The 12,549-nt window shown below is 41.8% G+C and overlaps 1 protein-coding gene across 1 annotated transcript in view; it reads right to left on the bottom strand.

Annotated features, from left to right (window-relative positions):
* DIRC2 (disrupted in renal carcinoma 2) overlaps positions 1–12,549 on the bottom strand; it is a gene marked incomplete at its 5' end in the record, with an annotated part of 65,188 nt that extends 52,639 nt beyond the window's left edge. The window contains one exon of the mRNA XM_010569913.1: positions 12,321–12,549. Coding sequence (XP_010568215.1) covers positions 12,321–12,549 — 229 coding nt within the window. The remainder of the gene's footprint in view (positions 1–12,320) is intronic.

Below are 12,549 nucleotides of genomic sequence, written 5' to 3'. Positions count from 1 at the left end.
GTTTTTCTGTTTAGTCTAGATATAAGAATTTGACTGCACCTCTTAGAAGGAATAACAAGCTATCACAACCATGTCAAGAGGCTGCAGGGTGCTTTTGTCTCGTTTGCATCAATGAGGTCAAGCCAATGCGATCAGTGGACCCATCCTGTTTTTAACATTATCCCAGCATATTAAGCAAGCACATAATCAATCTCTAAAAAGACGTCAAGAAAAGTATAGCTTAATTGTCCAGCTCTCTAATCCTCTACACTTAGTCGTTACAAACTTAATGACCCAAGATCTTATAAGGTATCTTACAGAGTTAGGTCCACTACCATGGATTTAACCATGGTTGGTGACAGACTATACCTGTAAATACAAAGCGTTTGTGCAGCAGTTTAGAAGTTTGGTACTGTAAATAAAGTAGTCCTTTTTTTTAAGATTTTTTAAGATTTTAAGAACTGACCAGGCTTAATCTGAGCTTTTGGATATATGAAAAGGTAGTTTGTAAGTATTGAAGTTTCCTTCCATATGTCAGCTAAGGATTTTGAGGCATCCTAACAGTTTAACATCAACAATGGAAAAACAAATGGCAAAAGATGCAGATTAAAAATCTGCATTGCAAGTTTCTACAAGTGTTGTAAATTCTATTTATCAATTGAGAGGCTGACATTTTGCCTGAACAGATAAACAAAGCGCTGAGTTGAATGGTATTTGCCTGGAGATCCAAATGCTGATTTTAGAATCAGTTTTAGACTCTTTACTAAATATCTCTGGCATGGTTTAATACCACATTTCTTGGCTTCAAACGAGACCAATTATTGTAGCTGTTTATTGATACTATACATTTTACTGCAGAGAGCATCCATTTTCTCTGCAACTAATCCAAGTGCAATGAACCTCTCTTAATGCTTGCAGAGCACCTCTGAGAGAAGAGAGCACTGGCCTGGGCAGCGGGATCTGCATCTCTTGACATGCCTTATGAAATTGGGCAGGCCACTTACCTTCTGCTTCACTTTTCTCTCCCGCTCCTTGTTTATTCAGGCTATAAACACATGACAACAGGAGCCAGTTTCACCATTAGTATTAGAAAGGCTACTAAATCAGGTCTTCTCTTCACCTGGGGTCAGCGCAGCGCTGGGATACAACAAAAAAAACCAACTATGTGAGTGCTTACTAAATGTGTGAAATTAATATATAAACACTTTTAAGAATTGTTTTTCTTCCTTCACCTCAGGTATCTGCTTTCTACTCCAATATTTACTGAAACATGAAGATTCAGGTGAATTGTTTAATCTGTCTTTTCCATTTGATAAACTAAAAAACTATGTGTGTGTGTACCCGTGTGCCAGTGTATACATACAGAGAGAGATGCAGAGCAACTGACAAAAACAGCTAATAATGCAGTCGAGGACTAAACATCTTCATTAATTTTGAAGCTAAATTATGGATGCTCATTAACAAGTCAAAAGTACAAGACAACAAGCCTTCTCTCTAGCTCTCACTGTTGTATTCCTGGATGAACGCCGGCAACTCAAGCCCTTTCAGCACCAAACAAGGGGAAGGAAGCTTTTTCTTTTCTCTTCCCGCTCATTTGAAGGACTCCCAATTGCCCAGCAGGCTTAATTACCACACAACTAACTACAGATCCTTACCTGCGCGACAAACAGGAAAAACAATCTCTCTTGTACACATCTATCAGGGAAAATGTTCTGTCATTGTCTTACTGTACTTGCCCACACCACCCAATGGTGCATGAAATTCTTCATTTCAAGAAATACAGAGGCATTTTGCTTTGCCACAACAGAGTATCAAGAAGCAACCACGCAGCAAGGACTGGCAGCTATGCTAGATACCGCCTAGTGCATCCACTAAGCAGGACACTAAGTGCAAAGTTTCTCCTTTTTACTACCCCTGCCGCAAGCTGGGGAAAAAAGAGCCCTAAGAGGCTCATCAATGTAATATCCATGTGGGTCTTGTGACTTGTAGGAAAGGTCACTGGAGTGAGCTCTCAATTTTCCTGTGTGTCAACAGTTTCAATGTTACTTTAACAGTAAAATGCATCAGACACTATTTAGGGTACATAGATCATCCTAAAAGGCACCCTTTGCAGCACTGTAATGGATCCTAAACCCATTACATTTTTTAAGGCTCCTGATCAATTCTTTAGGTTCCCATGATTAATTAAAAATATAACAACTCCACCTTCCTCAAATATTCAAAAGGGATGGCGCTCAACAAAAATAACCAAATAAAACAAAAAGTTTCTAAATGCAGTTGTACTCGACATCCTGTATTCCAGAAAAACATCAGCAGACTTTGCAAAAAGCAGAAGACCTCTCACTTTCAAAACGTATCACTCCCTCAGGCTGAATCATATGAATCTCCAGCTTTAAAAAGAGGAAAAATCTAAAAATCCTCTCTACTACAAATCTGCATGAGAAAGCTTAATTTGTAGCTTTTGAGGAAGTTGGAGCATCGATCACAAGCTTTTGCAGCACAATTATAGTTGCAGCACAGCTACAGAGCCACAATAGCACATGCACGTGAGAAGCATTAAAAAACAAAATTACAGCAGGAAGTGATGGAATAGCTCTGAATGTCACCACTGAGAGAGAGGCAGAGCAAGCCACTGCTTCCCTTGCCCCAGGATTATAACTAAAAAAATTCTTAAAGAAACTTGTACCAGCAAGGTATTTGGTCTGCTCAGCTGAGGCTATACTAGGTTGCCACTGGGAGAATTCAAACAACATGCTCCAAGAAAATTTGCAAAATATCCTAACAGAGAATTACCAAAACATCATGTTTCTTAAATTTACTTCTGCTCATCTCAGCACTGACCTTGGTTTTGGAGGGTTTGGGTGTTTTTAAACAAATATTTTATATAAACCAAATATTTTTGGCAATGTCAGACTACAGATTTTCACAACAGAGAACATTATTTCAGGACCTGTGCTATGCACTATCTACTTCTTCAGCTCTGAAAAAGTAAGCAAATATCCCTGTTTTACACAGCTCCTTTCCCACAAGCAAGGCATTTCTTAATAGAAAAAAAAAATATAGGCAGAAATTGGCAATGCAGAAAATATCCAAACTTTATTAACAAGTAATGAACCTCATTTTTGCATTTGCTTCAGACTAGTCTTTCACTCCTAAAACGTAACATGAAACTAACTTCTAAAAACAACATCAGCCAAAAATAATGAATAATTTTTTTGTTTGTTTGTGAAATGGTAATGCTGTTACTGGAATTTAGAAATCGGCAAAGCTGGGTTAGTTCAGCATTACCAAATGAAAATGGTCTTTCTTTGTTCATACTTAGTTTCTTCTGATAGGAAAAAGAAATAGTATCATATTAATTCTTTAAAGGAAATGGTTTTCTGTAAAGGAAGCAGATTCAGCTTTTGCAGGCCAGAACCTGATCTACTCTTTTAAAGAGAAAATGGAATTGTAAACTAATAGCTATGAATTATAAATACAGTATAAACATACAGCTAGCAAAACGAATGCAATACAACTTTCCCACGTTTACTACTTCCATAATAAAAATCTATGAGAAAGCCCAAGGGACTTTGCTAACAGTGGAATTATTGTTGCCATTTATGTTAGAGAAGTTAGCATCAGCTGCCTTTATGTAGCATGGCTGCCACACTGTTAAAAACTTCTCGAAGAAAGGAGATTGGCAAAATTTAAATGTTTTTAAAACACAGCAAGGCAGCGGACAACATAACGGTATTTTAGCATTTTCTGTCGCGTTCCACGAGGCTTTCCAGAAGGGGAGAGACACCAGCCAGAGGGGCCGCGTCCATCCCAGCATCCCGCTTGTGCCTCCATCATGAGGCCAGACATCTGTCACCACCAAACCCAGGCAAGAAGGAACAGCCGCCCTCCCCTGCATCGGCAGCGCCTGGGGGGCCCCGCAGGCAGCAGGCAGCCGTGGTCCAGGGCACCTCGGGGAGGCGGAGGGTGAAGGAGGGACCGATCCACCCTCTTGCCAGCAAAAGGCACTGCCAGGTGCAGTTCAGAGGTTGGGTTGTGCAGAGGCAAAAGATGGGGATCTTGTTGGAAATAAGAAAAGGCAAAAAAGGTCAATGGCGTTCAAAGAGACTTCCCAGCTCCTGGTTTTAAAAGCGCTTCTGAAGTCAGTTCACAAAAGCTGTGTTTGCTGATCTGCGGCTAGGGCGCTGTGCAGGCAGCCCAGGAGGGCTGCAGGCAACTGCCACCCCCATCATTTGCTGCTGGCTACCTAAGTCACATTTGCAACCACCCCTTGCTCGCTCAGCATCTCTTTCCCTGTGCCTCCTACTCATCTCGTTCCTCCACCTTTCCCATCCCCACCACTCCCTGCCCTCCAGCTCCAGATCCCATCTCTGCATCCATGCCTCCAATGCTTCACCCACTACCTTGTCCCCATACTCTCCCCTTCTCTCTATCTCTTCCCACCTATCCAAGGGCTTTTCTCACATCTGCTCTCGCTCCTTTGAGCCCTGAAGCTTCTCACATCCAACCTCTTCTACTTCTCAACAAGTGGAAGGAGTGGATGGCAGAGGAAAACGGAAGGACAAGATGTGCACACCACAACAGCAAGGAGACACACAGGTGAGGCAGGAGACAGAGAACAGGAAGGAGTCAGATTAGGAAGAATTTCGGTCAAGAGAAGGTTATGAGGGATAGTAAAAATACATGAGCATACAACAGGGGAGATATCAGTGCATAGCTACCGTAGTATTATACTCTCTGTAGTCAACTTCTAAAAGCTACTGTTGACAAAATATCTTCCCAGCTGGAGCTGTGTCCTGACCCAGTTCTGGGATGCTTAAGTGCTTTAACTCTGCTTGTGTTAACAGCTGCATAATAAAAGTAAGGGATCGTATTTACACTGGTAAATGATCTCCCTATTCATCAATTTGTCAACATCAAGGTATGGCAAGTTACGTACCCCACACTCACTGTGCCTGTATGCTCAGTGCACCAAAGCCTCAAGATAACGTTATCCTCAGATTACATGGCCACTACTAGTCTCACATAAGCTATGCAAACACATTAGGATTTTACTTTCCATCATGAAAAAGTTACTTTAAATCCAGCATGCAGTTTCCTGATATTCTTCAGTATGTGGTATTTCAAGCAGCTGTCCTAGCACCACTGTCGCAGCTGCAAAGAAGTGTGCAAAGAGCACGGCAGTTGCGTAAAGGGTAGCCGTATAAAGAGAAATGTCTGTGGAAACACAGTACAAAGAGCCGGGGGATACCATCTAACAGAAAGAGCTAGCTCCAGAAGAGGACATCTGTCTACAGCCATGATTGATGCTTTCAACTCAACCTGGCCCATCAGGAGGTATGGGAAGTGCTGCTAACAATCAAGCTAGTATTGCTATGATGAATCATAGTGTCATCAAGTTAATACAACTCATCAGATCCTAATTAAACCACTCTATGTTCCTAATCATTCTGTGTATCTCAAGTGGTCTTTTACAGCATGCCTTACTCCAGTGAGGGTGGGCCAATCAATTCTCTAATGACTCCTCACTTCTGCAAGCACTTGCACAAATGCTCTGTGGACTTTCATGCAGCCACAGTGTATAAAATTAAGCAACAAAGGCTAAGTTTGGTTCAGCCTTCCTTTTTCTTTTCTTCTCATGGTATAGAGGAAAAGTACGTCTATACAAACACACACACCAGCAACTCATCAAAATAAGTTTTGTAAAATCAAGCTGATCAAATATCTGCTCTAGTGGGATTTACCTATATTCAGCTCTCTAATTGCTTCTTTCATCTTTCCACATGAAAAACAACACTTCATCTCATTTCTTCCAAGATTTGTTAGCTTAGGAAAATTAATCCCGTTCACAAAATTTGATAGGTGTGGATCAGTATCACTAATAAGACAATGAAATATGCATCATTCATAGCATGCAGTAGATGATGTCCACAGCATGAGAGAGAACAGACTGTGGTAAAACAGATATTTTCCTTCAAATTTCTTTTGCATTTGGCTGAAGTGCATCAATCACTTGCCTTTTCACCAAAAACATACAGCTTTCACTTCATCTGAGTCCAGGCATTCTCTTCCTCCCTGTCGTAGAGAATGCCTTGACTCATATGAAGCAAAAGCTGTATTTCATAGAATCATTAAGGTTGGAAAAGACCTTTAAGATCATCAAGTCCAACCGCCAACCATGCCCACTAAACCATGTCCTGAAGTGCCTTGTCTACATGCTTTTGAATACCTCCAGGGATGGTGACTCAACCACTTCCCTGGCCAGCCTGTTCCAATGCCTGACAAACCTTTCAGTAATGAAATTTTTTCCTAACATCCAATCTAAACCTCTCCTGCTGCAACTTGAGGCCATTTCCTCTCGTCCTAACACTAGTTAATTTGATAGGAGACCAGTACCTGCCTCACTACAACCTCCTTTCAGGTAGTTGTAGAGAGCAATATAAATGTAGAGAGCATATATTTCAATAGAATCAGTTGTTTACGATAAGACTACTTTCTGTAATCCCAGCATATTTCAGTCAAGCACCAGAAATGTCACACTTTCCTTTCTCACTGGCTCCTTGCCATTCTACCCACATTTTCATACCTCTAAGTTTTCCCACAGGTATTTGTTTCCTGTAGGCTGTACTAACCTACCAAAACCTTAATGTCTATATAAACCTTTTCTATTGTTGAAGTGTGTAAATCTGTTTAGCTTGATCTCACCAAATAATATTAAAAGTTTTACAGCCTCACACTGAGCCTTATCCTAGGCATCTGTAGCTGAGGTTCACACTTGAACTTGAGCCATGAATTATCAAATTGGTCATTTTGAAATACTGGCCACCTATCTTGCAGTCATGCATCTGAGATAAGAAAAGTCTATTTCTGAGATCATGACAAAAAGGAGCTGAAAATGTGTTTCTTTGCCACAAGGTGAAAACTCAGACTTTAAAGGTTCATAATTCACCTATTTTTGTCCTCCTTCTGTTAACCAAAACCCCATGTGTTTATGATAGCCTGGGACACGACAGAACTATGGATATTTCCATTAAAAACCTCTGCACGTTCTTGTGATTGCCACCATGGAAAGTACTTCACACTATCCATCCATACCAGCAGCAATACCTATCAGCAACTAGACCTGCTGTAATTTTTCCAAGTTATTAGTAACATGCTCCAATTTATATTTACTACCATGCTGTCTGAGAGCCTGAATGACAGACATGAACCCTGAAATGACAGCCACAATGGAAACACTTAAGGGAAAGAAAGTCTTCCCCATCTATTGGCTTCACTTGACCTTTCATGTTTCCACTGGCTTCTGAATAACCACCTGCTTCCTCTTTGCTCTCTGTACCCACCTTTACATCTCTCAAAATAAAACCAAAGGCATTTTATGAACACTTCCTAGATGAAAATCTAGGGGGAGAACAAGTTAACTTGAAGTCTTCTCCCTTCTGTCCCAATGACCCTAGATGTGAGTTAGAGGAGTCCAAAGGTCCCTTGAAAGTAAAATCGGTGTTTCCATGCATTTAGCACAAAGTGACTATCTGGGAACTTCAAACATGAAAGCTGCTATGCAGAATTCTCTTTATCCACCATGTGTAGTTTATTTTGTATAGAGAATAGTTATTAAGACATTTTTATATTAGTAAGGCCTGATTTAGTACTCATACTCAATATTCATGACTATTTTGTCAGACTGTATTAAAGGATTTAACCTCAAAATTCCCAGGTGGAAGAGATAAGAACTATCAAATGTCTCAGAGAAGGAAACTGAGAAGCATGATTTAGGAGACAGCAATGAAATCAAGAGTTTGATATTCAGGAAAGGAATAACTATTTGTACAAGTAAAAACATTCATGGTTTTAATAGACAAGCCAATCTCCATTAAAAACCAAAACCTGATTATTGAAGTTTTCTCTCTACTTCATAATTTAATCACTAGGATAACAATGCCATGTAAATTTAATTTCAGCAAAATAAGGTTACTAAGAACTATGCAACCCATGTAAGCATATATCATTTTATAAGGACCAAGAAATAGATTACATTTCACTGTTACAAGTAATGTGTCACATTTCTTCAAACTCAGTATAAAACTGTGTTCACTGTATTCCAAAAATTAATGAAAAATATCACCATTCTATTCAATTTGTTTAATGTAAGTTATCATAAAGTATTTCATTCTTCATTGCCTCTTCTTGCTTATATGGGAACATAATGAAGACTGACATTATATATTGCTTCTAGGTCTCACCTTGTAACTATGAACTTAACTAATAAAATAAACCAGTGAACCAGATGCATAGAAGTATGTAAGCTTTTGATTTGCAGTTAGATATATAAACATTCTAACAGTTCTGTATGCTTATATTTACAGTTCCCAGGAAATGAAACACTCAAGGCACAAAACACCCACAAACACTCAAGCATCATGTGACAAATTGTAGCTAATTTTAATCATGTAAACAACAAGGGTCCATCCAACTGCACACTGAAGTAATTTCCCATTTCATTTCAGTATTATTGAATCTCTAAAAGGTAATTATCATTTAAACAAGGACTCTCTAATCCTATTGCTAAAGAAAATGCACCAGATAAGACACATGTAGCTCCATGGCACACCCCATCTTTTAACCTTTCTTCCCTAAGAAACCAACCAAGACAACACCTGTAATTTTACTTACAGAAAAGGGTTTTCAAACCTACTTCAAAATGGCACATATTCAAAAATGATGCATGCAAATGTAATTCCTGAATTTCAACATGCACCCGTCCCAGAACAGGACTAGGACACATTACAGATGGTACTGCTGTCCCTATTACAGCACCCACCCAAGGAGCATGGAGAGCTCCCCCAGGCACCCAAGAAAAAGCACGCTGACAGAAGTCTCCATTCAGCCAGAGAAATCTGGGAGAGACAGCAACAGGAACGGGGCTTGCTCCCCAAAGAAGAATTTCCAACTGTGATACATGAGCCTCGCTAAGCATCTGAAAACAAATGTATTTTTGAGAACGACAAGAGCTCAGCAAAAAATACAACCTAGCTCTCAATTGACATGCCTTACAGAAACACCAGCTAAATCCAGGCTTCCTCCAACGCCTCAAGACCCTTTAAAATACAGTGTTAACACCCTTCAAAAAAATGTCTACTCGTTCTGAGTCTGTTCAGACCTTCAGGTAAGACTCTTTTGCAATTACAGCCTTGTGAAGACCATCACTACCCTTCTGACGAAAATTCACCCTCAATTTCATAAAAACCAGGAAATCCCTATAGATCCATAGGAACGCGGGCTTTAGCCAACCAAGACTGTTTGTCATGCTATTTCTGACACCAACACCCGTTCTGGGTCACCACCTTGGCAGAGGCATGCAGTTGCCTGTAGTATATACTGCAGAAATTCCCCAGGGAGCCAAAAGTGACACCATCTATACACCTCTCCCAGCCCAGGTATTGCCTGGGCTGCAGGCATTGCCTGTGTCAGCTGCAAACAGGCCTCCACAAAAAATCCAGGAGACACACTTGGCAGGTCAGGAGGGAAACGGTCACAAAGACCAAGAAACCCTTTGAGGTTAGAAAAAAACGTAATTTCTCCATTTAGCTCCCTTCTATACAGAACCAAAGAACAGATCATTTGGAGCTTATTTAGCATACCTTTTACTAAAAATAAACACTTGTCCTCTCTTCTCAGAAAACCCCACACTTCTCTGAGAAGCTGTGATGGAACTGAAGCATGCAGCCCAAGAAATGCTTCCTCCAAGTAGGATATTAACATGCCTATTGCTGAATATTTAACCTTTCAACTTCTAATTAGTTAAAAAGTAAAAAAAAATTAAAAAAAAAAAAATTACCAAACCCTTATAAGCAGTACTGAAATAAGAAACAAGCGCATAAGAATTACAACAGAAGTTTAGTATGGAAACAGATCTATGTTTCAAACTATATGCTACAACAAACAACTAAAAACCAAAAAGACAAATACTTTTGGACTTTGTCTGAAGCATCATAACACAAAATCAGACTTAACTGACAGCAGGCAGCTACTTATCAATATCAGATATACTTCTGACTGTGAAGTATAGGACCATCTAACAGCAGAATCGCCTCTCAAATTCTGACATGCATCATCTACAGTGTCATACTTCTGATACATGCCAGGTTTTACATGTTGACACTTCACAAATACATTTTTTTCCTGACAGTTCCTTTACTAGCTAACTCCAATGACAGATGATTGAAGCCAGCGAATAAATGGTGTCATTTCTCTGTATTTTTGGTACAGAGAGTAACTTTGGTGTAACAACAAGCATTTGTACCCCTAAGCAAGTGAAATACTGCCCTTGCAAGGTCAGACCAAACCTTACAGCTTCAAAGCAGTAGAGTCATGCTCCTCCTGGAACATCCGTATTCCAAAGAGCAGATACCTCCTGGCAACATGCCTCCAGTAGAAACATGCCCCATGGGAGAGTTGGGCAGCAGCAGCTCTCCTCTTTGCTCCATGAGAAACCAAGTGGCAGGACTCCACCACCACTTCCAAAGTGAACAGCACCACATTCTCTGGGGGAGACTCAGAAAACAGCATGAAACACAACAGGGCCCACACAAAATCTGCTGCTATGCAAAGAACATGCTCCAGAGCCCTTATGTACTCCTTATGCATAAAGCCAATGAGTTGAGATGCTCTATTTAAGCTATCAACCAAAATTCTCTCAACAGGGAAAGCAACAAAGCAAGAGCATAGAGGTAGTATCAATATCTCCACTGAACATGGAAATTAAAAAAAAAAAAAAAAAAAAAAAAAAAGAAAAACACCCAAGCAATCAGTTAAGGTAATGTGGAAAACACTTCTATACATATTCTCATTAAAACAAGCTATGTGTGAAACCCAGAAATCCAGCCACTGTATTACTAATCACATTAAAGAAACAACAAAACACTAATGCTTCTTCTCCCATGAGTTACTTCGAAACTTCTCCAGTCTTTCTCTGCATTGCTCAGAGTCAACTTCATAGAAAATGGAAGAAATAAAAATACAGACTCGGTTCTACAAGCACAGGTTCAAGTTTAGCTTTATTTCCTTCATACCATGAGCAGAATCATTGTCTTCACTGTACAAAACAAAATAACTTACTTTAAGATAATTAACAACCCTATTATACAGCAGTCTAAACAGACATTGTCAACTTAAGTCTAAATTGCTTGAGAGGAAACTGGCTGTACAGCCACCATGGACTCATTTGGGGAACACTTTTTCCGCCCAGTAGGTTTTACTCCCCCAACACCTCTTCAGTTTTTGGAAAGGCAATTCCAATTCTGAGACACAGGCCTTCTCAGCTACAACTCTTCTCCCTGCCTGCCTGCCTTCACCTCCCCCCTTCTCTCCCCACAAATGAGCTATTAATTCCTAAATAAATAGAACAAGTAGCACTTAATATTGGAAGCCACAAGGGTACGTAGGCTCTTATCTCCTGTTTAGAGGTCTGTGTAAACAGGAATTAAAAGACTAAATGTTTCTGTGGATTTAGGCCCAAAAGCTCAAATCTGCAAACACAGGTACTTGACCTCGCCAGAGCGGTCCCCGGGGTGACCACAGACAAACTGCGCAGGCCCTGGAGAAGTTCTCCAGAGACAAATACCATTTCCAGAAGTTTGCTACCGCGACGCAACGGCCTGAACACAAATTAGGAAACCCTCCCTTGCACTCGTCTTCTGAAACCCTGAAGCGCAACTTCTGTTTTACGTTCTCTGTCTTTGCATCGCCCTAGCGCAACGAAAAGCAAACCACCGACTTCGTGTTCAGTCTGCTTTTAAAAACAAAGTATTTCTTTCAAGATGCAGTGGCCGCCCTGAGCACAGACTGACTCGATCCAAACATCAACATGGGTGTTTGTTTCACAGCCGACTACCAGAAAACAAGACCATCTCCAGGTCAAACATCCGCACGGCAATGCCAGACTGGAGCACATCTCCTCCAGACCCACACCTCGGCCGCGACGTAGGATGCCGTAATTCCTCTGAGCTTTAGGAACAGCGTAAGCACCTTCCTCGCGAATGGCCTTTGATGCGCCTTTGTCTGAGCCGTGTACTGAAAATGGCACTCAAGATTCCCTCAAAGTGCTCGTCGTCCCCTTTCAAGACCGAGGCCACCAGCCCCGAGGGCAAGGAGTGTCCCCGGGCTGGCGGCGCCCCCTCCCCCGGCCTCGGGACCACCACGCCGCCCCTCACCGCGGCGTCGGCGGGCCACGGCCACGGCCACGGCCACGGCCCCGGTGTCCCCGCCTGGCCCGGGGGAAGCCGCAGGAGCGGGGCGGGGAGTCCCGACCCCCCGGCCCCGCCGCCCCCGGCCCCGCTCACCCTTCTTGTCCATGAGCCACATGAAGAAGAAGCAGGGCGCGAAGCCGATGGGCCCCCAGAAGACGAGCAGGGCGATGTCCCAGCCGCTGAAGCCGAAGGCCAGGCGGGCCGAGTTCTGGATGGGGCCCCAGCTGTTCCACACCAGGCCCTGCGCGAAGCCCAGCAGCGAGAAGAGCAGCAGCACCAGCCACCGCCGCCCGCAGACGCGGCCCGCCAACGGCGCCAGCCG

The sequence above is a fragment of the Haliaeetus leucocephalus genome, unplaced genomic scaffold (assembly GCF_000737465.1).
Source record: "Haliaeetus leucocephalus isolate CR32 unplaced genomic scaffold, Haliaeetus_leucocephalus-4.0 Scaffold1, whole genome shotgun sequence".
NCBI classification, from domain to species: Eukaryota; Metazoa; Chordata; class Aves; order Accipitriformes; family Accipitridae; genus Haliaeetus; species Haliaeetus leucocephalus.
The sequence above is the reverse complement of the archived record's forward strand: the minus strand, read 5'-3'. Positions and strand labels throughout refer to the sequence as shown.